General features: G+C 43.7%; 2 protein-coding genes across 4 annotated transcripts in view; one reads left to right on the forward strand and one right to left on the reverse strand.

The window, feature by feature from the left end:
• LCT (lactase) overlaps nucleotides 1-22,160 on the forward strand; it is a 71,883-nt gene extending 49,723 nt beyond the window's left edge. Inside the window, exons 10-18 of the mRNA XM_089916057.1 lie at nucleotides 1,674-1,964; nucleotides 4,137-4,335; nucleotides 5,753-5,955; nucleotides 7,809-7,918; nucleotides 10,404-10,538; nucleotides 12,068-12,291; nucleotides 13,179-13,403; nucleotides 13,437-13,439; nucleotides 14,035-22,160. Coding sequence (XP_089772183.1) covers nucleotides 1,674-1,964; nucleotides 4,137-4,335; nucleotides 5,753-5,955; nucleotides 7,809-7,918; nucleotides 10,404-10,538; nucleotides 12,068-12,291; nucleotides 13,179-13,403; nucleotides 13,437-13,439; nucleotides 14,035-14,255 — 1,611 coding nt within the window. The 3' untranslated portion in view covers nucleotides 14,256-22,160. The remainder of the gene's footprint in view (nucleotides 1-1,673; nucleotides 1,965-4,136; nucleotides 4,336-5,752; nucleotides 5,956-7,808; nucleotides 7,919-10,403; nucleotides 10,539-12,067; nucleotides 12,292-13,178; nucleotides 13,404-13,436; nucleotides 13,440-14,034) is intronic.
• UBXN4 (UBX domain protein 4) overlaps nucleotides 16,509-25,637 on the reverse strand; it is a 34,114-nt gene continuing 24,985 nt past the window's right edge. The window contains exons 10-13 of one of the 3 annotated variants that reach the window (XM_089916054.1): nucleotides 24,421-24,520; nucleotides 22,086-22,217; nucleotides 20,437-20,639; nucleotides 16,509-18,746 (exon numbers count right to left, since the gene is read on the reverse strand). In XM_089916054.1, the coding sequence (XP_089772180.1) occupies nucleotides 18,608-18,746; nucleotides 20,437-20,639; nucleotides 22,086-22,217; nucleotides 24,421-24,520 (574 nt within the window). In that variant the 3' untranslated portion in view covers nucleotides 16,509-18,607. Of the gene's footprint in view, nucleotides 18,747-20,436; nucleotides 20,640-22,085; nucleotides 22,218-24,420; nucleotides 24,524-25,637 lie in introns of all 3 variants that reach the window. The other 2 variants (XM_022569624.3, XM_089916055.1) reach the window with 2 other exon arrangements.

Consider the following 25,637-nt stretch of genomic DNA (forward strand, 5'->3'; position numbering starts at 1 on the left):
CTTTACCCACTAGATGCCAGTAGACTCCTCCCCCAGCTGTAACAACTAAAAACGTCTCCAGACATTGCTAAGTGTCTCCTCAGAGACAAAACAGTCCCTGGGTGAGAACCACTGCCCCACAGGTTTATAGCTGGACTTATTTATTCTAGGGCTAGGGTTAGGGACTTACTCTAGGGCACAGGTTGCAGGCCTGAATCAGTTATTACTATGATAATTGACAAATGCTGGTTTTCTGAGTTCATCATTGCTTTTGTATTTATTAGGTGGCATTCAAAAGAAAGGTCAAGCTTTGTCTTTTCTCCTACTTGGTTATTTACATTTTACTTATATGTAAATGTATGTCGATATAGGTCATCAGTACGGCCTTGTGGAGTCCTGTTTGTCTCCAGTGGGTTATACTTTCGCTATTATTATGTATGCAGATGCTTAAATCGTCCACCTTTTGCCGGTGGATTGTCCTTTAGCTGGATCCTGTGTCCTTCTGACATGGCCCATCATTCTTTGAGCACTCTGTTAATTCTTTCTGGTGCAACAAGATGTTCCAGGCTCATCTTGTATCTTTTTCTGCCCCAGCCCTGTAATCAGCCATTTCTCTAATGAGCCCTGGTTCCTTTTATTGGATAAGGGCATTTAGAAACCAAGATCTGGGTGCTAGGTGTGCTCACTGCTACTGGGGTGTCATTACTTCTAGGCCCGCTCAGTGGACAGAGCTAGGAAATGCATGTGTGTGTACACACACACACACATACACACATACGTGTGCGTATATATCTAGTTCTACATCCACCCAAATCTTTATGTATGTTAAAAAACACACTGATACCTCCATTGCAGTCCAACTCTACAGGGTTAATGCTGGCCTTCCCACTTTTCATATTTGTATCTCTTTTCTCCAGTGATGAGAAATCTAGTTCCTAATATCTTCAACATAGTCACTTATTTTCTTAGTCCCCCTGCATTAACTAGTCTCCCAACCACCAAGCCATCTCCTGCACCCAGATGGACCACATGGGGTGCATTCCCGCTGACCTAGGGCCTGCCACTGTCAGAGGGGCTGTGCAGGCCAAGCCTGGACATGTCTTCTTCCTGAGAATGCCAGCACTACCTTAGCTGCAGCCAATCACACAGTATCACACTATATATGCTTAAGTGTTTCAAAGTAAATTATGGACATTACACCTCTCAAACTACCTAAGCCCATAGGTAGGCGTTTGCCCAGTGGCTTGTGGTCAGTTTATAGGTTAGGTGGGAGGAGGAAAAGGAGGCACAGAAACAATGATACACATCCTGATTAGAAACTCTGCCTCTACATCTGGCATCGTTGGGATTTGTTTGGCTGTGATTGGGGTTGAGGCATGTGGAATTGTTCATTCAAACTTTTAGTGAGCACCCACCATACTCCAGACACTGCTGCATTGACTGCTGGGCCACCAAGATGAAAGATACAATGCCTAGACCTCAGTCTTGTAGGAAGAAACCCAGTCAGCAAGTGCGTAATTGTGCAGTGCAGCATGACAGTGCCGTGATGTTCAGAAAGTATGTACAGGAAGCTGAAGGAGTTCAGAAATCGGAGGGTGGCAGAGAAGGTGATGCTGACTTATGTCAGGACTCACCCACTGACTGGGAAGGGCTTGACTACATGACTTGCTTAGACCATGTCTTGTCATCTTGAGATCGAAGGTGCGTGGAGAGCAGATGGCAAAGGGCTCAGTATTTGGGACACCTTTTCTCACACACCACTGAGTGTTGGGAATGATGACACCGGAGACGTGGCCTGTGACAGTTATCACAAGATTGCCGAGGATGTGGTCGCCCTGCAGAACCTGGGTGTGACCCACTATCGCTTTTCCATCTCTTGGACTCGCATCCTCCCTGACGGAACTACCAAATACATCAATGAAGCAGGCCTGAACTACTACATGCGGCTCATCAACGCGCTGCAGGCTGCCAGCATCCAGCCCCAGGTGAGATGGGGCCCTGACCGGGCCTTGGCCAAGTCCCCTGGGAGCCAGTTGGGCTGGAAAGCACATTTCTTGTGTGAAAAAAGTGCTGTTTTCAAACTTAATTTTTGAATGATCAGTAAAGATTTTCCTTCTGCCCCTGACCTCTAGCCATGTTTCCCCTCATAGGTGACCAAGTTTTCTGGGTTCTCATGTCCTTTTGTGTATGTGATCAGTAGGCATGTGTATATGTGTATGTATATGCCTTTTCCCCTCTTTTTTCCTAATGGTATGATACATACAGTTTGATACTTGCTTCTTTTAAAATTTTTTATTATTTATTTGGTTGTGCCAGGTCTTAGTTGTGGCAGGCGGGCTCCTTAGTTGTGGTACGTGGGCTTCTTAGTTGCAGCTCACAGGCTATTTAGTTGTGGCACGTGGGCTCCTTAGTTGTGGCACGTGGGCTCCTTAGTTGTGGCTGGCAGGCTCTTACAGATATTTCCATATCCATACATAGTTTCCTCATTTGTTGCTTTTTTGTTTTGTTTTAGTTATGTGGTAATTGTTTGTACCTTACTTCTCTAATCACTTCCCTATTAATGGACACTCTTCCCTGTGATGTTTCCACTCTTTTGCCATTATAACCAACACTACAATGAGTAACCATAGATACGTAATTACACTAGGGTGGAAGTTTATCTGTAGGATATGGTTCTAGGAGCAGAACTGCTGAGGCAAAAGTGCACGTGTTTTTAAGCCATGAGTTATTATGAATAATAATACAGAAGCTCACTTGTGGGCTTCTTTACTGTCACCAAATCTTTTACATTTTACTTGGGAGCATAAGAATACTTCTCCTTTTCCCCTGGGCCATTTATGATAAACAGCTGGAGGGCACTAGTTCTTTGATACTGTGTGTTTCCTCTGCTGTATTGATTGGAGATTATGCACTGCAGCCAGAGCATAATCTCCGCATTAACCCCCCCCCCACTCCCCACCCCAAAAGCAGAGATTTTTACAAATAAAAGTGCTACCTGGACTTCTCACACTGCTAACACTGCAGGAACAAATCATCCATGCGGCGTTTATTACAGTGTGTGTGACCACTAGCTGTGATGGAGAGGGGACGGCCAGTGGCTGCCCTGCACGAGCCCAAGATCTGGGGGTTAACGAGCTCCATTACACATAACAATTCAGAACATCAAAAAGAACAGAACTCAGGGCTTAATGATTTTGTAGTTCTTATTTTTTTAAATAGATTTTAAAATATTTATTTTTGGCTGTGCCACGTGTCATGCAGGATCTTAGTTTCCCGACCAGGGATCGAACCCAGGGTCTTGGCAGCAAGAGCATGGAGTCCTAACCACTGGACCTCCAGGGAATTTCCTGTAGTTCTTAAGGGCATTGAGACACCGCAGAAAAGAAAAGTGCTGTGGCCGGAAAAAGCTTCAAGGAGGTGTGGGTCTTGAAGAAAGAGGACAGTCTGGGTGGGTGGGTGGGCAGGGGAAGGGCATTTCAGGCAAAGGGAGAGACTGGGCCTGAGCTGAAGATGGTTGGCAGCCCAGTGGAGACTGCGGACAGTGGAGACCCCTGGCGTGGCCAAGAGGGAGTGTGTCAGGAGCATCAAGGGAAGACCCGGAGAGAGGAAAGGCTACCACACGGACATGGCCATAGGGGCCCCTCTCCAGCAAAGGGTTCCCAGGTCCTCAGAAAGAACCTCCAGACAGATGTCCATGGGGATGCCCCTTTACAAGCAAAATGCCTCAGAGCCTCAGACTCTCAGTGCAGTCTATCCCGGCGGTTCTGAAGCTCTAGCATTTCTGATCCTTGACTACAACCATAGCTAACATTTGCTGAAGAGATGGCAGGATGTCAGCCACTTTTTGTGTCCTCTGCCATGTGATTTCGGCCTCACAACGATTCCGGGACATGGAGGTCTCAGGGCCTGAGCCTGGGGTCACATGGCTGGTAGGTGGCAGAGCTGAGACTCAAATCCAGGCTTCTCTGATCCAGAGGTATGAATTTCTCACGCTTCAACACTGCTGTCCTACCCTTCCGGCCAGAGAAGCTTTGAGGCTTATTTGTCACATCATTCATCCTCAGCTTTAGCAGCAGACATTTACGCTGGTGCATACAGCATCGCTGGCTTCCCATGAAAAGGAGGTTGATGGAAATGCTGATCTTGCTTTTTCACAGGTGACCATTTACCACTGGGACCTGCCGCAGGCACTCCAGGACATCGGAGGCTGGGAGAATGAGACGGTTGTACAGCGGTTTAAGGAGTATGCAGATGTGCTCTTCCAGAGGCTGGGGGACAAGGTGAAGTTCTGGATCACACTGAACGAGCCCTTTGTCATTGCTAACCAGGGCTATGGCTATGGGACAGCAGCTCCAGGTAAAGGTCCCAGACCCCCCTTGTCAGCTCTTTGGAGTGTGGCATTCTCAGCACCACAAAGACATGAAATCCAGGTGGCCCTGGAGGAGGAGGCTACGAAAGCCCGAAGGCAGTGCTTCAGAATCCCCGCCTTCTGCTCAGGGCTGCCTGGCAGGCAGCAGAGCTTCCCCCTTCTGACACCACTTTTGCTGAACATGAACTTCACGTCTCAATACATCCAAATGGCTTCATTGCTCTCTCTCTACGTCTGATCTGCCTCAGATAGGAAGCTGCCTGAGATCAAGAGTGTGGACTAATCAATATAGGAAAGGACAATACATCAGACTGTACAGATCCACAGTGGTTTTTGCAACTCCAAAAATGCAAAAGTTTCCAATATATGATTTGGCTGACCTGGGCTTAACCTGACTTGAACCAATGTGAGGTGACATCCCACTTAGAGTGAACATTCAGAAGTTCTGCACCAGCAGTGCTCGTTTCGGCAGCACATATACTAAAATTGGAAAAGTTCAGCAGCAGACGTATTAATGTCCTTAATCATGGAGAGCTGTCCTGGGCCCTGCTGGGGTCATATATAACTATGTTATATGCAACTTATTACTTTTCCAAGACACAGAAACCTTTTAATCCCAAAATACATCAAACCCTGGGGGTTTTACAGTGCTGTGTTCCTAAGAGTTTTTAATAAGGAATTGTGGACCTGTCCTTGTCCCTTGAGAACCCTCCAATTTTCCTTTCCTTGAGTTCTGAGCCTTAGAGAGTAAATTTGTGTTCATTTATGTGATTCCTTGGGATTACATGTAAAAGCTGGAAAGAGCCACGGGGAGATCTGCTTTGACCCATTACCAGATGTATCTCCCATTGGTCCTTGGTTGACGCTTTGGTTTATCATTCCTTCAACATATGAGAGGCAGCCTCTCTCATAACATTTGCTCTCAAGGAATCTCTGTGTCGGATGCTTCCATCAGCTATACTCTCCAACTCTTACTTTCACTGTGGGTCCCCGCAGAGTGCCAGGATGTCACCTCCTGAGGCACACACTCTTCTGGGTACTTTGCCTATGACATATGAGCCACTCTTTGGGCGAGGGGTACAGAAACCAACACCTGTCAATCAAGTGCCTTCTCTTTGCCAGACACAGTACTTCTGGGTGCTTTGCACACACACTGTTTCATTTCCTTCTCGTAAGAACTCTCTATTGCTCATTTTGCAGAGGAAGGAACTGAAAGACTGAATTACTCAACCCAAAGTTACCTGGCCAGCTTTAAAAAGTGGAGACAGGATTCGAATTCCATTCTTCCTCAAGCCAAAAACCAAAATCAGCCTTTCTCCCAAACACGACGAGGCCATCTATAGGCAGAAAGTAATATTCTTGGCCACATTTATTCTTCACTGACATCTCTGTGTATATTTCCAGGAATCTCCTCCAGGCCTGGCACTGGTCCCTACATTGCTGGCCACAACCTAATAAAGGCTCACGCTGAGGCCTGGCATCTGTACAACGATGTGTACCGTGCCCGTCAAGGTGGCATGATTTCCATCACCATCAACAGCGACTGGGCTGAGCCTAGAGACCCCTCCAACCAGGAGGAGGTGGAGGCCGCCAGGAGATACGTTCAGGTCTGTTCTTCCTCTGGGCATTGTTCTTACTCTTGCTCTTTTCCCCTCCTGTCACGATCTAATGGAAACAGAATTAGATTGCGAAACAAAGATTTAGGAACTAGGCCCTGCGTTGCTATTACCTTATTCTGTGCCCTTGGGAAAATCATCTAAACTTTTCGTACTGTAGTCTTCTCATCTTTGAAATGGAGGTGACCTAACTACCTCATAGGTTTGCTGTGATGAAAGTTCTTTGGCGTTGTTTTCTTTCAAGTCTTAAAAAAATAATCTATACATATAGCTCTTACTGGATGCAACACTGGCTTGAAGCTAAATAACAGAAAGAAATTCTGCCTTTTCAATCTGTGGTTTGACTATAGGAGCTAATAGAACTGGGCTGCAATGTCACATTTCGCCTCTAGGTGTCACCATCTGATTTTACTTACTCTGCCTAAGAATTACCTTAAGTTGGGGGCTTTAGGTTATGTGAAACTCATTAGTGCCCCTAATTTTCCATGAGCTTCACATAAGGATATGCATCTTTTGGTCACGGAATTTTGCTCCTGGGAAGTGGAGGCACAAGTAAGCAGGTCCCAACAACACGGCCCACCCTTATTTCAGCCTGGGCCCCTGAAAGACGAGAGAGAGAACGGTGCTCTTCATGCCATAGCTTTTCCCTGGCTCCTGCTACTGTCTCTGAAGAGGTCTGAAGGCACCCTCTCCCATGTTTCAGCATCAGGAAAAAAAAAGCAAGCTTCTCTCTCTCTCCAGATTGCTCCCCACTTTTAAAGGCTCTGAGGAGGAGTCCGCAGACTGTGGCATTTCTGAAAGGACACCAATGGCCTTGGTTTGCCAAATTCTTCACAAACGAACTTGACAAAGGTGGTCAAATTAAAAAGTGCAAACAAGAACTTAATGTCCCATTTGCTAGCCAGCTGGGGGGAAGGCCTTGGAACAAAATTAATTCATTACCTCATTTCAGACTCACAGAACTGGTGAGTTAGAGCAATAATTTGTTTTCTGAAATCAAAACAAACCTCAGGAAATGTTAGGCTGTAGTCTCATTATCACAGCTCGTCCGTGAACTGTGATCCTGCAGCTCAGGACTATGATACGCATGTCCCCTAATAAAATCAGCTTCCACAGAAACAATTTCTCACCTCAGTGAATTGAAGCTTCTTTTACCAGAGTGAGTATGTTCCAAGCCTCATCTCTGACTGGGAATGGAAGGCTGTCCTCACCCCACATTTCAGGGAGTAGCCAGCAGGTGAGGGGAGGATGTCGAGACAGAAGAAGCCTCTCAGGACCCACAGCGTCATAGCACTTGGTTGCCACATATACCCCCTAAGGGTAAGGATGGCCTGGACCTCATTCAAGAAAACAGACTGAAAAGTTCCTCACTTCGCGAGTCCAAAACCCATGAAGAATCATCCTTTGCCTAGGCAACCAGCCTTGCACCTGGTTCCTCCCAGAAGGTTCTGGTGGGTCCTTAGGCGTGAGGACGGGGAAGGACCTGCTCTGTGGTAAGAGAGGAAATCAGGGCCTGGAGGCTTGGGGTCTCTCCCCCTCTTCTGCAGGACCCTCCTAAGGGCAGCCAGCCGCATTTGTCAAGTCCAGGGCCAAATCGGTTCACATCCCTCAAGCTACAGTGGGTGAGAACATTGCCCTGCCCACAGTGAGCTCCCAGCGGGGTGACAAGACCTGTGGGCATTTGAGCTGCAATATGGGAACAGCCGCAGAAGAGAGGCACGCTTCATACTGGGTTGGGGAGAAGGGGCCCTGGGGTCAGCGACGCCTGAGCCGGGAGCTCCGGTCTCCTGTGGGCCCGCCTGTTAATGCCGGCACTGACTGTTCCCCCTTAACCCCACCCGCAGTTCATGGGAGGCTGGTTCGCACATCCGATTTTCAAGAATGGGGATTACCCCGAGGTGATGAAGACACGGGTCCGTGACAGGAGCTTGGCGGCAGGCCTCAACAAGTCTCGGTAGGTCCTGGCGCCACGCACTCAGCCATGAGAGCTGGGAGGAAGTCTGCTCTGTGGTGCCCAACTGAGGCTCCTGGGTGTACGGCACAGTGATGAGAGCATGGCTGTTGGGGTCAGAGAGGCGTGTCTTAGGCGTGTCTGAGCGTCCTTGCTTGCCGGGAAGATTACAGGCGAGTGTGTATGTGAATTGCTTAGCCCAGGACCTGGCATGGCTGTGCCAGGCAGTTGAGACAAAAGGCAGTTGCCCTTATTATTCTTCAGAATAGCCAGGAAATCCGTCCCCAGGGCACCTACTTCTTAGCGACCCACCACCTCACTCCGAGGACAAATTCCCCAGCTCATCTTATCCTATTTCATCACCTTAGGAGTGAATGTGGGTAGCAATGGGTGACTCTTAGCCGAGTGCTTTTTGTCCTTTGGCCAGTGGGTGGCAATGGTTTGCACCGAGGCAGTCCTACTTCCGTCAAGGAAGTAACAGCAACGTCAGCAACAGCTAACATTTATCCATCTTCTGTCGGCACTTTCACCCCTATTTAAAGATGAGTAAGCTGAAGCACAGAGATTATGGCAAGACTGCCCAGCTGTTCAGTGATGGGGCTGGGATTTGAAAGCAGGCTGACTGCAGGGCCCATGCTTGGTTTAAGAGTCGTCTGGCTGGGGATTACAGGTGTGGTGTGGGGAAGGGGACGCAGTGCCCTGGCCTTCTGGGAACACACCCACAAAGCTCTAAGGTAGCTCATGTGACCATAAGAAGGGGAGGCTAGGGTAAAAATTCAAAAGGCAAGCATTCCTAACACAGCCTTTGAGTCTTATACAGCCCACCTGTGAGGATGAAATAATCCATCCCGGCCCTTAAAACGCACGTGTGTGCTGGCCTGGTTAGGGTAAGTCCTGCTGAGCCAAAAGGTCTGATCTGTCAACCCTGGTCTCCAACAAGCGAGTGAGTGCTCCAGTCCATTAACACAACCTTACTGAGCACCTACTGTGTACCCAGGCCAGGGCCAGGCCCAGGCCCGGCAAGGTCCACACAAAGAGGAGGTTCCAAATATGGTTCCTCAAGTGCTGACACACTGGCTGGGAAGACAGTGACCTTCATCACTCCAAGGAATTCTATTCCCCAATTTCTTCATGCAAGGAAAACTCAGAGGAGATCAGGGCAGGCTGGGTAGACCCAGGAGACTTCACGGACAAGACAGGACATCAGCTGAGCCTGGGCCTTGACAAGGAACAGCATTTGGGAGAGCAGAGGCCCTTTCCATCCAATGGGGAGAGGTGTGAGCACCGGCCTAGAGGTCGGAATGAGTGGGACACCTGCAGCTGGAATTCGGGAGACTTGGCCTAGTAGCAGTGGGAGGGCCAAGGCCACATGGTGGTGGGCCTGGAGGCCGAGCACAGGGGCTCAGCCTTGATGCCACGGGACCTGAGGAGCCCCTGCTGGCTCCTGAACAGGGAAGTAAAGGCATGGGCACGGGGGCTTAGTTTTGCCCCAGTATTTCAGAAACTCCAGGGAGGGAAGGTTCTTCCCCAGGTTAATGGTAGCAGAAAGGTCAAGGTGAGGTGTCAGGCACCTAAGCAGGGCATTCTCTAGGCAACCCTAAACCTGCAGCATGTAGTCAGGATTTGGCTGAGATGAACCTCTAAGTGTTGCACACAAGTGCATGTTGATTGAATTGTATAGAAAAGTCTCACTAAGAATACATGGAAAGAATGTCTACATGTGTATAACTGAGTCACTTTGCTGTACGGCAGAAATTGGCACTACACTGTACATCAACTATACTTCAATTAAAAAAAAAAAGAATACAAGGAAAATGCTCCACCAGATGTTTAAAAAGAAAGTGCAAGGCTTCCCTGGTGGTGCAGTTGTTAAGAATCCGCCTGCCAATGCAGGGGACACGGGTTCGAGCCCTGGTCCGGAAAGATCCCACATGCCGCGGAGCAACTAGGCCCGTGCGCCACAACTACTGAGCCCGCGAACCACAACTACTGAAGCCCGTGCGCCCAGAGCCCGTGCTCCGCAACAAGAGAAGCCACCGCAATGAGAAGCCCGCGCACTGCAACCAGAGAAAGCCCGCTTGCATTAACGAAGACCCAACACAGTCAAAAATAAATTTTTTAAAAAGTGCAGTGAAATCATGTGAGCAGAAAAGTCCAAATCTCAAAAGTTCAATCAATTCAATTTGTAAAAGTATTTCCCCTACTAATGAGGATTGACTTTGGAGAAAAGTAGCACGCCTAAACAAACCACAGTAAAAACTTGCAACAGGAAAAGAGAGAGGGTCTTGCAACGCCAGAGGGAGGCGAGGTCTGTGGTCTGGTAGAAGGAGGTTCAGGTGCCTTCAGCAGCAGCTGGGAGGGCCTCTCCTTGCTCCCGGCCAGAGGCCCGTAGTCACCTCCAGGTACCTGAGTTTAGAGCCCTCCACCAACACCCCCACAGCACGTCCTCTTCCCAAACCCCACATCCTTAACGGCCCTTTCCTTCCAGGCTCCCTGAGTTCACAGAGAGTGAGAAGAGGAGGATCAACGGCACCTATGACTTTTTTGGGTTCAATCACTACACCACTGTCCTGGCCTACGATCTCAACTATGCCTCTTGGATCTCTTCCTTCGATGCAGACAGGTAAGGAAGGGTGCCTGGAACAATCTTTGGAAAAGACAGCAAAGTGCTCCTCTTCTCTCACTTAGAGGCCTGTACAGCCTCTGAAACTGCCTCCTCATGCTGTGTATCCTGGGGTTTTTCCAAGATGAGCCCCATCTCCTGAGATACCTAAAAGAACCTCTATCAGTCAGATAGTAATTCAGGCTAAGGCTTCCAAGATGCTTTCCATTTAAAAAGCAGACAGGCTTAGAGTTTTTAAAAACATGAAAAAAAAAATTTTTTTTCTTTCGGTTTTCTTTTTTCATCAGATTTGTTTCACTTACCAGATGTTATTTCATTCAAAATAACAAGCTTCTTTTTTCCTTTTGAGGGTAAAGGTTAAACTATTATTTCTGTATTACAAATAATATATGTTCACAGTAGAAACACTGGAAAGCAAGAACAGGAAATTCTTGAGTGTCATTTCCGAAGTATATGTGTGTGTGTATGGGTGTACTACCTCTCTCTGTATATATTTATATTATATACAGTTTATATAGTATATAGTTATACAGAAATGTTTGTTACAAAAAATCAGGATTATTATGTGTGCACACTGTTTTGTCCCTCTTCTGACAAGCATCTTTCCCCATCAGTAGCTGTGACTCTGTCCGGGTTCTTTCTTTGGAAACAAGTGCTGACATCCCCACTGCATCCTGCAACCACCAGAGTCAGGCTTGCTGAGCAGGGCTGAGAGGCCTCCCTGCTGGTCCCCGTTCACGCACCCACTCGACTCTTGCTGCCTCATGGGTCCTGGGACTGTCTCCCCAGGCACCTGTGCTCAAGCTTATGAAATGCCCCACATGCAGTTCAGGTGAACAATAAATCCAGCTCCTGATAAAACGCAACGGTTTTTTTTCCTGAAGGATTTGGACGTTAAGAAATATCTAAATGGCTGTTCCTCCTAATGAAATGCATGAGCTTCTGTGCCCCCCCGCAGAGCTCCCTCTGGCACAACCTGATGCCCTCTCCTTGCCCATCGCTGGAGAGAGAGGAAGGGTCTTGGGCACTTGAGGCAGGTCCCAGCATATCTACCCCATCATCACATGAATGGAGGCCCAAATACTGGTGCCTGTGGCTGTGCCTGTGGCCTGCGGGTGGCGTCGACCAGACGTAGGTGACTCAAGGGCGCCTCTTCTCTGAAGACATAGCACTCGCATCCCATGGGAGATTACGGTAAGGGAAGCTCAGAGCACTTTCACATCTAGTGTGAGGTGTGGCCTGTTAACAGAGCCGTGGAGGGTTAGATCCATGAGTAAGACCATTCCTCTGTACAGGTAGAAAGCAGAACAGAGAGCTTAGGTGGCCTGTCCAAAGTTACACCAGCACTGACTGATGCCACTACAACTAGTGAAAAGAGAATCCGAGGACTTTTGACTCTTCTAGGTGTAGCTACGACTCTTGAGTCTAGGCAAAAATCTAGGTTCTCCTCTAGTGTAAATCCTGTTTTGTGCAGAGGGCCTCTTGGGATTTACAAATCGAGACCTAATCCTTAGCGTTTGAACTCGTAGGGGAGTTGCCTCCATCACAGATCGCTCTTGGCCAGACTCTGGCTCCTTCTGGCTGAAGATGACACCTTTCGGCTTCAGGAGGATCCTGAACTGGTTAAAGGAGGAGTACAACAACCCCCCGATCTACGTAACAGAAAATGGAGTGTCCCAGCGGGAAGAATCAGACCTCAACGACACTGCTAGGATCTACTACCTCCGCAGTTACATCAACGAGGCGCTCAAAGGTATGCCAGGCCCCCGCCCTTCCTCCAAGTGCACCTTTCACTGCTGGAAACATATGCTAACGTCTGCAGTCAGGGCAGTACTGCATCCACAAGCCCGAGATGAGGAAGATGAGGTTTCTAGCTCGTTTTGGGTTTAAGCCTTTGGGGCTGCACACTAAGAGTCTTCCTTCCTAGATTTAAGCTCAGCAAGCAAACGCTGTTGCCTGATACAGCTAGACCCGAGTTCTTGGCCTGTCATTTGCTCTGCTTGATCCTCTGGTGTCAATGTCCCTGAACAGCAGTGCCCTCCTGAGGACAGTCTGGGCGGGGGCCATGTGGAATGGGCTGGAGGGGCTGTCTGTAAGATCTTTTGTTCCCCAAGCAAAAGTTTGAGGCCCTTAGCTCAGCAGAACAACCTGGGATGGGACTATGACACGGAAACGGTAAGTAATGCTGAGTAAAAGAAAATGAGCAATGCAGCAGCAAAAAGAAACGATTAGAAAATCTTATTCCAGACAAATTATTTTCTGAGGGCCACTTTTCTATAGGGAAGAGCATTAACACTCTAAGGCTCTGTCCAAGACCAATAACCCATGATGTGAAGACAAGGAGGATTACACATGACCCAGGAGGATTAATTTAGTCTCTACCCATGTTCCTGACTCCTATTCAGGGCTGAGCCTTTCTAGAAAATGCAGATGGCTCTGCAGGAGCACCCACGGAGGACCAGCTAACGATTCCTGCATGCAAAGGGTGAGCAGCTCTCTTAAAAGAGCTGAAAAAAGCTCACCTTGACCTGCACGCAGGGACTGTAGGAAAGCTGTGGGCAGGCATGGCCTCAGTAGGCCTGGTGGAAAGGTGTCTTGGGAAGACCAGGGAAGCTCAAGCTGGGGCCTGTCTTTGGGCAGCTGTGCAGGATAAGGTGGACCTTCGAGGATACACGGTTTGGACTCTGATGGACAACTTTGAGTGGGCCACAGGCTTTGCAGAGAAGTTCGGTGTGCATTTCGTGAACTATACTGACACTTCTCTGCCAAGGATCCCCAAAGCGTCGGCCAAGTTCTACGCCTCCATAGTCCGGTGCAACGGCTTCCCTGACCCCGCTGCAGGGCCACACCCTTGTCTGCAGCAAGGTGAGACGTGGCTCTGGGAGGGACAAAAGCCAGAGGGTGAGGGGCGAGGGGGCCTGTTTCTATTTTCTTCTAGTTTACTACCCTCCTCTCTGCCTCTCCATCCCCTTCATTCATTCAACCAACATTTCTGTTCTTTGAACGTTCCAGACATTCTTAGGATGGAACAAAGGAATTAGGGTTAAAGTTACATCGAGAAACTAGGCCCTGGTCTGGGAACAGCAGGTCTAGATTCTTGTCCCAGCCCTATCACTAACTTGCCGTGCAGCCTTAGGCAAGAAACTAGGCGAACGCTGGGCCGATGCAAGGATCAAACACCATGCCTAGCACAATGTAAGGTGGCCAATGTTTGCTGAGTGACTGAAAAAGTATAAAGTACTATACAAATTAAGAGACAATTATCCAGTATAGATTATACTCTAATCACTGAGAAGGATGCTTCAAAACTAAAATGACGTGACTTCCTTCAGAGGCTCATAACTCAGTGTGAAGGATTCGTATCGTCACCTCCGCAACGCGCTCATCCTGTAGCTTCTCTACTGTAAGGATCTGGCTCGGGCTTAATCTAGGTTAACATACATCTGATAACTCCGTCTGTACCGGTGCACACACTGCCTCTGTTGTCCTCTCCTAGATGCTGAGCCCACCGCCAGCCCCATGAGAGAAGAGGACGTTCAGTTCCTGGGGCTCAGGCTGGGTACAACAGAGGCCCAGACAGCACTGTATGTACTCTTTGCTCTAATGCTTCTTGGAGTCTCTGGTGTGGCATTTCTGTCCTACAAGTACTGTAAGCGCTCCAAGCAAAAGCAAACACAACCAGGTGAACAGGAATTGAGCCATAGTTCTTCACTCTGACCTCAAGTTACCACCTCCTCCAGTTCTGCAAAATAGGCCTTGTTTCTTTGAAGCCTTTGCCACCTCCAGGACCAGTGAGGATCTTATACTTTACCCATAACAGAGTTTGTACAAGTCTCTGCACTATTAGATACTAATTAAACTTGAAGGATTTCAAGTCCCTGATTAAAATGGAAATATCTCCACCTTGCCCCAGTATCAGGAATTCACGTGGGCATTAGATGACCCTGCGAGTGGCTCTTGTGGAAATAAGTAGATACTGAATGTGTCTACTGGTTCTGTGAGCCACTGAACTGGGCTGTTTTAATTTTCAGAGATTTTAAAAGCAAAAACATTAGTAAGAACCATAGCAATCCTTTTCATAAAAAATCAACTGCAATGTCATCTCCTGCCCTCTCTCTTCAAGCTCCCTCCCAGACGCTTACCTTGTGTTTCTCAGAAACTAAAAAGGTGCTATTAACTGTGTCCTATCTATCTTCTATGGGTGCTTCTCCTTGAGAAGGCAGGTTCCACAGAAGTTATGACTGTCCGCTTGTATAGCTTCACCACAGTAATCCTCTGCTGTTAGCTTTCGGAGGCCAGAGGGCCACGTCTCAGTGTCCCTGGCAGGCACATTTTGGAGACAAGGCAGAGGAAACACACCCGCTGCATTTGTGTGCTCATTCACAAAACATATGCTGAGTAGCAGCGAGTCTTTATCAATGCCCCTCGGAGGTGCTAATCAGACAGTCACAGTATGGAACACTCAAACTTGTTTAGTCTATATATTCTTCCTAGATATCTGGGAGAAAGTTTTTTTAAAAACTGAGCAGTTTTCAACTGGTTTTAAAAGGCCAATCACACTCGAAATTTTGCTTCTTATAAGTGTTCCTTACCTGAATTGTATCTATAGAAAATTCCTATCAAAATGTTCCACTGCCGTGGGCCCCAACCTGACAGTCAGAATTGCGGGGCACAAGCATTTTTCTCCTACCAATAGACAGAAAAAGTTTATCAGATGGGGTGAAGACGGTTCTAAAAGTGATATCAGAGACATTCGTATAAGCTTTCAATTATACCTGAAGTCAATATAACTTTTTTTTGGGGGGGGGCCAGGACATGAAAAAGAATAATATAAAGCTTCACATGAAACAAACCTGAGAAAAGATCCAGGATAAATCTGGGGGGGAAAAGAATATAAAATATATTATAAAACTAGTTATAAAAAGTAGTTTTGAAAGAGAGAATAGAAAGATCAACAAAGGAAAATAGAGCCGAGACAAACCAGCCACGCATGGGAACCGGGTGCATGACAGAGGCGGCCTGCCAAATCAGGGGCAGGGGGCAGGTGGATGATGGACCACTCCATAAATGGAGGTGGCTCACAGGTTAGCTCTTGAGGATGTTAGCCACAGGCGGGAAAAGGGAGCCACATCCCTTACTCGGATACAAGATGTAAATGTAAAAAAATGAAACCACGAGAATGCTGGAATAGATGGGTAAATTTTTTTAAAATTACTTTCTGAAATGGGAAAAGTATTTTATAATCAAGACTTAAGACCCAGAGGCCATAAAGAAAAACGCTGATATAGGACCACATAAAAATTGTGGCAAGAAATTACCATCAACATACTCATCAAAAGATGAACAGGGAGAAGATATTTATAGCATATGCTAGACAAAGGGCTCACTTTCTTAATATACGTGAAATTGTTATAAATCAATAAGAAAAAGATGATAAACACAAAATGAAAGAAAACACAGGCAGTTCTCAGAAAATAAATCAAAATAACCAATAATATTAAAAGATGCTCACCTTCATTCATAATCAACACAATGCATATAAAATGCATACAGTTTTTCATTTATCATGTTGACAAAGATGCAAAAGTATAATACAATGCTGCCAAGGATGTGGGGAAATCAACATCCTCCTACCTGTTAGCTGCTGTAAATTCACAGAGCCTTTACAGGAGGCAATTCCCCAGCATTTTTTATAATCCAAACTGCAAACACCCTTTGACTCAGTGACGTTCAAGTATACTTCCACAACTAAGAAGACACCTTCCCAAAGATGTTCACTGTAGCAATGTTTGTAATAGAAAAACAAACACAAGTACAAAAACTGTAATAACCAATGAACGCAACCAGAGAATGGGTAAGTTTATCAAGTGAAATGCTTTGCAGCCGTTAATGAGAATGAGGTAGCTATGTGTTGATGGGGAAAGATCTTCAAGACTGTGTACGTAAAAAAGCAAGATGCAGAGTAGTATATATATAATATGATCCCATTTATTTAAAAAATAAAGATTACATATTTGCTTATGTATGCATAAAATTTTTCTGAAAACTACAAAAGAAACTGTTAATAGAGGTTACTTCTGGGGACTAGAACTGGGGATAGGATACAAAGAGGAAGATGTCATTTTATAGCCTTCCATACGGTTTTGAATTTACCATGCACACGTTTTAAAATATAAAATTGATGAAGGATCCTCTTACTCAAAGACTGAATCATTCTTTTATGTACGTTTCTCTAAGAATCTCTATTTGATTTTTTTTTCAAGGCAAACTTGGTTTTTTATTCACATATTGCTATGTTTTTAAAGACGACAAACCTTTACTGAAATGGGATGCTTGCTGGAGATGTTTCTTTTTCAAGCTTACTTTTTAAATTATGGAAGTAATTTCATTACAGAAAATTGAGAAACATATAAGGATGCAAAAAAGAACTAAAATTACATATAACCACTCTTACCACCATTAACGTTTGGTGCGTTTTCTTTTTTCTTTACATTATGTTAATACATAGTACGACCTCTATATAAAATGTGTTTATAAAGCTGAGATCATACTGTACCTACAGCTCTGTATCCTGCTTTTTTCCCGGAACGCATAACAGGTACTCAATAAATATGTTAAACTGAATTGTTGAATTAGTATTGTGCCATTTCTCCTCAGCAAAAGTTAATTCTGCAGAAGGCATTTAGTTGGTTTCTAATTCTGAAGTAAAATAAATAAAACTTAACATGTTTATACCTAACTTTTGCCTGCATTTATGGTCATTCCTTCAAAAAACTTATTAGATCAAAGAGCATGAAATATTTAAGGTTTCTGACAATGTTTTTCAGAAAGATTATCCCAGTTTTCATTCCTACTAATAACGTACCTGGTCTCACTGTTTCCTTGCCAACACTATTACCATTTTTTAAAGTCACTGTTACTTCATTGGTGAAAAACGAAGTTTTTGCTCTGGGAAAATTTCTTCCTCCCATTACAAAATAAAGTCAGAGTCCTTCTATTCCAATCTAAACACAAAAGATTAGAAGAGGAACAGTCAAACTTACTCCCTCTTTCAAACATTCTTAGTGTCTCCACCACCATAAACATACAGTAGCACATTAGTCAGATTAAGAACCTAAAATTCTTAAGAATAACCAAATGAGCAAAAGGCAGATCTTAATTCCCTACTTCTTGTCCTACAATACAGGTACTTCAATTCTTTGAAGAGTGATTATCATTATTGAGACCAAAACTTCAGTATAAAGGTGACAGAGAACTAGTTGTAGACCAGCAGTTGTTTTGTCCGATGAGAACAAAGACCATAACATTATGCAAACAAAGCGATGCCTCCCTGAATTAGGAGAGACAGTAACATAGCATCGGTGTGTGTCAGAAAATTTCTTCCTGCAGTGATATTTAAGATAAGGTGGTCACCTCCTTTCCTGGGATAGTTCCAGGGCAGTACAGTGGGGTAGGGGGGTATCAGAGACACATGACCTCCACAGAGCCCTGTGCAACAAAAAGATGCTAGGATAACAAAACTTAAAGGAAAGATAAGATCATTCTGATTTTTGGAAAAGGTTTTTTATTCAGTGTTTAAGTAAGATTAAAAACTACAAGATTTTGCTTGCAGCTGATGAGCAAGAAGAGAAAAGTTAAACCCAAATTATCATCTGATTGGCTATTAAAACGCTCTGACTCAAAATCAAATTATTCAGTGACATACCAGTTACTTTGTGTGGGCTGAGGAGTTCTGGAGCAAAACAGCCCTAAACAAAACATATCATCTGAGAGCACAGGGCTAATGGGCATATGAAATACTAAACAAGAAAGCTGATAAAGGGAGGCTGTCGCAGACCTTTTGTTACTTTAGGCTTCTAGCAGTTGGTTACCATATACAAGGACCTAGCAGCCAGTTATTTTATCTCTTGACTTGTCTGAGGTTAAACAACTTTAACCCACTAAGCAGGAATAAAGAGACATTTTGTAGATGAGTTGGAAAACAAAGCAGTCCCACTTCTCCAGCAGAATTTTAGTTGAATTAAATCATAAGAGAAACAATGATTACTGCACATATTGTACTTGTCACACTACATCTGTTGAGTAGAATTTCCATTCCAAGTGTTGTTTTCATCTTCACCATCGTCTTGAGTCCTCAATCTGTATATCTTGCCCTCCTTTTTAAAGTCTTCCCCCCGTTTCTCCAGCACTCTTTTTCTGACTGGTTCCCTGAAATAACAAAAGAGGGAGGAAAGAAGAAGATGATATAAAATGAAAACAGCAGTAACACAAAGCCATTTCTTTTAAACTGCGATTAGTATAGTTTAAGAAAAGTCCACGGAGATCATTATATCTACTAATGCAGTACTAGACTATACATTTTTGGTGGTGTAACTTCATCTGTTCTCTAAGCCAAACTAGTCACATCATGTTGTCCATGTATTTCTTGGTGACTCACTAAGTTTTAGAAGACTGGGACCACTTGCCAACTAAATCTTTCCTTTATTATTTATGCAAGCTGATGTATCTACTAAAATATTTATTTATAACTTACACAACACCCTAGAGGCTATCCCAAACTCCAATCATAGCTTAATATACAGAAATGGTCAGTTAGCAATTTTCAATCCTTTCAGAATCTTTAAGAGTGATTTATTTCTGCATGGACAATTTAGAACAAACAGTTCTTCATCTGAAAATGGAAAGGAAAGGTGAAATTTACGCTAATACATTCTCCAACACTGGAGGGGAAGGGAGAGAGAAAAACAAAAACCAGTGGTGGAACACGAAGCTTCACCTGCTCGGATATACATTCATCCCATCCTTTGCCCCAACCCAAGACCTGTTCCCTTACCTGAAATAAATTTTTGAAACCCACACAGCAAGCTCTTCTATATGACAGTAATTCAGGATGAAATGCTTCCATTCATTGCTCAGTAAGAGCTCTGAAATTCAGACCTAACAAGATCTAGTTTGAATGCTGTTCTAAAACTAGATAGAGAACAATTTCTCTGTCACCACTTGAGTAGTGTACTTGTCTTCCTGCTTAATAGTTAAGAAAGAAATAAAGATAAAGGCTGCATCAGCCCAGTCACAATGTTAACAGAAATTGTCATCTAGAGAGTCAACAGGACACAAGATTAGGGATCTCCTTACAGCAGACAAAGGCAAGGATTTTCATTACTTACCACATATGATTGGTGTGAGGATTTGCTATTAATGGCCCAATAAAGTATTGAACAATACTAGGTATATATTGTAATAAATTGTGCTACTAATTATTAGAAGGGGGTATAATCTCGAATTCTAAGAAAATACCTCCTGTAAACCTCTTCAAATATGTAAAATTTTAACAGAGGTATGAGCTAAGATCATTAGTGTTGTCTATCAGTATTACCATTCAAACCTTGGCCATCTCCAACAAAAGTAAGGCCTCTTGGTTAAGGAACTAGTCCAAAATAACTCTCTGAAGAGTTATTTCATTTTCAAGTGAACATCCAGTTTGGTCCTTCTCTGAATGACCCAGAGGAGGCAGTTAAATTATCTATAGCACAATGATCCCTCTAAAGTAATCATACAAGATGACTGTGAGAAATTAATGAAGTATCTTGTCAGACAAAACATGGGTAACAAGAAAAGATATTACTGTTTAGACCTGAAAAAAATATGCCTTTTGTTATGGAATAAAGAGAATTCAATAAATAAAATAATAAAATCAGTAGCAGTGAAAGTTGCTTTCCATGGAATAGGTTTTAGAAAGATGGCTGAGAAAACTCAGGTATTGAGCTTCCCAGAACATGTTGGGTTTTCCCCCTTATACAGAGAAAAGGCAAAGTATCCATAACAAAATTTTTCATTTTGAATAAGGCATTGGGCATTACTAACATATTTTGCAAATGGGGAAAATACAAACAAATACCTTTTTTCTGAGTTGCCAGACGATGCAAGGTTTGAGGATTCCAATGATGCTGCTCTCACCGAGGTCTGTGCAGGAGGAGGATTACTGAATAAGAAGTTGCTAATCAATCTCCAGATGGCAAGGAATGGGTAAAGTACTGTCCCCAAGAATGTCCAAAAGTCGCCACTGGAAGAATGTACCATGGATGTAGTTGGTCTTCCTGCCTAAAAATTAAGAAAGAACCTAGATAAAGACGACATCGGCCCAACCACATCACACTCAAGGTTCCAGATAAACTTTTTTACCTGGAAAAGTCCTGTGGATTTTAGTTTACTGCAAGAAGGTAAAATTGCCATCTTTTGCTGTTTTTCAAGTGTGTAAACTTCTAGGAACTCCTGGAGCTCTTTTTCTTTAAAGGAGTAATTACAACACAGAAACTGGAAAGTAGTTTCTCAGTGAAATGAACCAATTATTTTGAAGAGAACTAAACTTTTGTAATGAAATTAACAAGTTTGATTTTAAAAGTCTTTCTTAATGATTTTTAAAAAGGGAAAGGTTTCAGATCTCAATGAATACAACTAATCCTGTTTACTGGAGGACTGTTTTAGGTGTGGGGCTAAAGCTCAGATCTGGGTAAACTACAGTAGTCCCCCTGCTTACCTGCAGGGGATACTTTCCAAGACCCCCAGTGGATGCCTGAAACCATGGATAGTACCAAACCCTAAATATACTATATTTTTCCCTATACATACATACCTGTGATAAAGTTTAATTTATAAATTAGGCACAATAAGGGACTAGCAAAATTGCCAGCATCATCAGTCTTGAGCTTTGGAGCCATTATTAAGTAAAATTAGGGTTCCTTGAACACAAGCACTGCAATATTTCAACAGTCTATCCGATAACCAAGAGGGCCAGAAAGCGACTAATGAGCAGGTAACATACAGAGCATGGATACGCTGGACAAAGGGATGATTCATGTTCCAGATGGGACAACACACCATTTCATCACACTACTCACAACGGCCCACAATTTAAAACTTATGAATTGTTTATTTCTGGAATTTTCCATGTAATGTTTTCAAAGTGCGGTTGGCCACGAGTAACTGAAAGCATGGAAGGAGAAACTGCAGGTTAGGGGACACTACCATATACTAACCAAGATATGGAAGAACCAAGCTCTCATCCCAGCTCTGGCACTTAAGGTGGCACCTTGGCAAAATTATTTAAGGTTCTGAGCCTTTTTTTTAATCAGAGATTAAAATATTGTTAGGATCAGATGGGATTAATATGTTTAAAAATGAATGTTATTTTTAGATTAAAATGTTTTTTTAAAAATTGGTAAACAGTACTCATATACTCATACATAAATAAATGACACCAAGTCAGTAGATTAGGCAGATACTCTACATTTCTTTTCCTCTCCTACTGGTCGTTTTTTGTACATGAAAATAGGTGAGGGAAAAAGTTGAAAATTTATATTGTGTCTCACTAGCAATACAAATATAAAGCCCAGGATAATGGAACAATAAATTGATCTAACATTTTTTGATAATTTGGACTTTAATTACCCACAGTACACTTTTCACCTTCCCTTCCTCTAATTATAAGATCAAGAGCAGAACAAACAGGACTATAAGAATAGAAAAAATATATATGCATATACATACTGGCAACAGTACCACTGAAGCACTTGGGGCAAGTTCCAAATCCAGTAATTTCTTTTTATAATCTTCTTTGGTAAATTCCCTCCTGGGAAACATTGTTGCTAATGAAAAATTACCGTAAGTGTTGCCAACAGTCTGTAACATAACAATAAGTTTTAAAACCTTACAGTGGAGCCTTTTTAAAGTAAGATATTACAAACTCATATGCATCCAAAATGAGTGCTTTAATTTTAAAAGTTCACTTAAATGTAAAATCAAAAAACATTTATAAAAACTTTGTGCTTCAAAAGATAGCTGAAGGCTATCAAATCCAAATAGTACTTAAAAGCTTTTAAAACTCAAAAATGACCATGAGGGCTCCCCTGGTGGCGCAGTGATTGAGAGTCCGCCTGCCGATGCAGGGGATGCGGGTTCGTGCCCCAGTCTGGGAGGATCCCGCATGCCGCTGAGCGGCTGGGCCCGTGAGCCATGGCCTGCGAGTCCGGAGCCTGTGCTCCGCAACGGGAGAGGCCACAACAGTGAGAAGCCTGCGTACCGCAAAAAAAAAAAAAAAATGACCACGAAATAGCAAGAATATGTTTCCCAAGACTATATAAATACACTGAATAAAAATGAACAATTAGGTATCTTAACTATGACTGCAGTTTGCAATTAGAGTTTTCACCGTCCTTTGGCAAACTTACATTAATAGCTCACAAATACCCATTTGGATTGTAGGTATTTTGTATTAAAAATCTGGAATAGACCAGAATTTCCCTCATATTATACATATGACAGGAGTTTTTGCCTCCTCCTTGTCTCGGAGAGTAAATGGTCCATAATCAACCCATATCACACACATAATCCCAGGTCCAGGAATTTACAGTGGGCAAGCATCACAGTCACTTTCACAATGTTAAATCACCTATACTTATAAAATCTTCCAAAGGAAGAGTCTAATTTCTGTTTTTTGTAATTTTTTTAAAATTTTATTTATTTATTTATGGCTGTGTTGTGTCTTCGTTTCTGTGCGAGGCTTTCTCTACTTGCGGCGAGCGGGGTCCACTCTTCATCACAGTGCGTGGGCCTCTCACTATCGCGGCCTCTCTTGTTGCGGAGCACAGGCTCCAGAGGCGCAGGCTCAGCAGTTGTGGCTCACAGGCCTAGTTGCTCCGCGGCATGTGGGATATTCCCAGACAAGGGCTCGAACCCATGTCCCCTGCATTGGCAGGCGGACTCTCAACCACTGCGCCACCAGGGCAGCCCTGTTTTTTGTAATTTTTTACTCTAGGTCATACTACCTCTCTCACTGTTCTCACTCAACATAAGGTCACAAAATTAGGTCACTGTACTGAGATGAAGTTCTAATAGGACTGATGCAATTAAAGATCTTTCTTTTTTACTCATGTGATTCCCTCCTCACTTACCTGTGGCAGAAGCACCCCATTTGGGGAGGCCCTAAGTGGGGCTCCAAGGCAAAAGAAGGATGAAAGAGGCTATCTGGAGTTGATTCTACTATAAAGCTTGGGGAAAGGGGTTATTAAAATAACTTTTTATACTGTCCAGCCAAGCTCACCAGTGGAAGAAGGCATATAACTTTTTAGGCATCCTTTTCTTGGGACCTATAAGTGAGATGGCAGACTAAATGCAGAAGAGGTCTAGCAGAAAAGTCTGAATCCTAATTTTAATCTTGAAGTGATATGTAAAACAAATACCGGTGCGTGTAATAAGCCTAGATCCTAAAGGACATCTGATGCCTCATTTTGAAAAAGTAATCAATCAGAGAATAAAAACTAACTGGAGAATACTCATATCTTCTCTTCTAAGATGTCAATTTCACAACCATTCAGATCTTGAAAAAGGCCATGTTCTGGAAGTAAATTCCTGAAGAAGATACTTGTTGCCAAATAAAGATTATTGATCTTTAGGTTTGATCAACTGGCAGATGGTGGGAAAACTGCCAGCCCCAAAGCATTCTAAGCAACTTGCAGAAAATTCAGAGAGAGGACTAAGAAAAAGTGCATCTTTTACAGAGGACAACTCCTTCAGATTAGACTTTTGGAAAATCACTTGCTTTTCATTCCTCCAACTGAATGTACTAAGCACTGAGAAAAGTTTCCAGAGTCTATTTTACGATAGCAGCAAATTCATCTTTTTACAGAACAAGCAGATATGCTGTTCCCATATGGCACTGATACATGACGGAAGCTCCACAACATCCCAGAGGCATCTTGTGCCTCGCTCCTGGGGATAAGTCATAACTTATTCATACTCTTCAAATCCTGCCTGGAAAACTTCCCCTCCTACATTCTAATAACCCATTCACCTACCTTCATTACAACTCAAGACATAAATTTACCTGTGCAGCAAACTGCCTTGCTTCTTCTAGAGGAGCATCAGAAGGGAACTGATTTGTAAAGGAAGAACCATCAGGAAGACGGAATTGAATTCTCGCAACACTGCTATGAGAAAATGAAAATTTAAGTCAGCATCTTTACTTATACACATTCTCAAACGGTATCATTAAAACTAAGAGAAAATGGAAGTGGTAATGTGTAATGAAAACAGGTTTTTATGGAGAGTTGGGGAGGGAGGATTGGAGGAAGGTGGTCAAAAGGTATAAAATTCTAATTTAAGGTAAATAAGTACTAGGGATGTAACGTACAAGACGACTATAGCTAACACTGCTGTTATGATATATAGGAAAGCTGTTGAGAGTAAATCCTAAGAATTCTCATTGTAAGAAAAGAGGTTTTTTAATTGTATCTCCATTTAGCCCATGAACAACAGGGGTCTGAGCTGCACGGGTCCACGTAGAGGTGGATTTTTTGCAATAAACACATACTACAGCACTGCACTATCCACGGCTGACTGAATCCATGGATGCAGAACCATGGACAGGGAGTCATACATGGAATTTTGACTACACGGGGGTGGCACACCAACTGCAACCCCGCACTGTCCAAGGGCCAAATGTGTATGAGAAGATGGATGTTAGCTGAACGCGCCGTGGTAATCATTTCAAAATACATGTAAATCAAACCATCAGGCTGTATTCCTTAAACTTATAGAGAAATGTATGTCAAATATTTCTCCAATTAGAGAAAATAAAAAGAAAATTGGTTTTTCACAGTCAAATCTCATTTATTATTTTTAACAACAGGTTTTTTGAGATAAAATTCACCTTTAAAATGTACAATTCAGTGGTTTTTAATACAGTCAGAGCTGTGCAACCATCACTACTATGTAATTCCAGAACATTCTCATCACCCCAAAAAGAAACCAAGCACTTTAGCAGTCAGTCCCCATCCCTCCCTCTCCCTTTCCCTGGCAACCACTCATCTACTTTCTGTCTTTGTGAATTTGTCTGTTTCTGGCACTTCCTATAACGGAATCATAAGATGTGTGACTTGTTGGTAACTGGCTTTTTTCACGTAGCATTATGTTTTCCAGGTTCATCCAAGTTGTAGCAAGGGTCAGTACTTCCTTCCTTTTTATTGCTGAAAAGTATTCCATCGTATGCTATATACTATATTATGTTTATCCCCTCTTCAGTTGATGGACATTTTGGTTATT

Source organism: Delphinapterus leucas, chromosome 8 (assembly GCF_059928025.1).
Source record: "Delphinapterus leucas isolate spDelLeu-1000000601 "Yukka" chromosome 8, BTC_Dleu_Yukka2, whole genome shotgun sequence".
In the NCBI taxonomy this organism is placed as follows: Eukaryota; Metazoa; Chordata; class Mammalia; order Artiodactyla; family Monodontidae; genus Delphinapterus; species Delphinapterus leucas.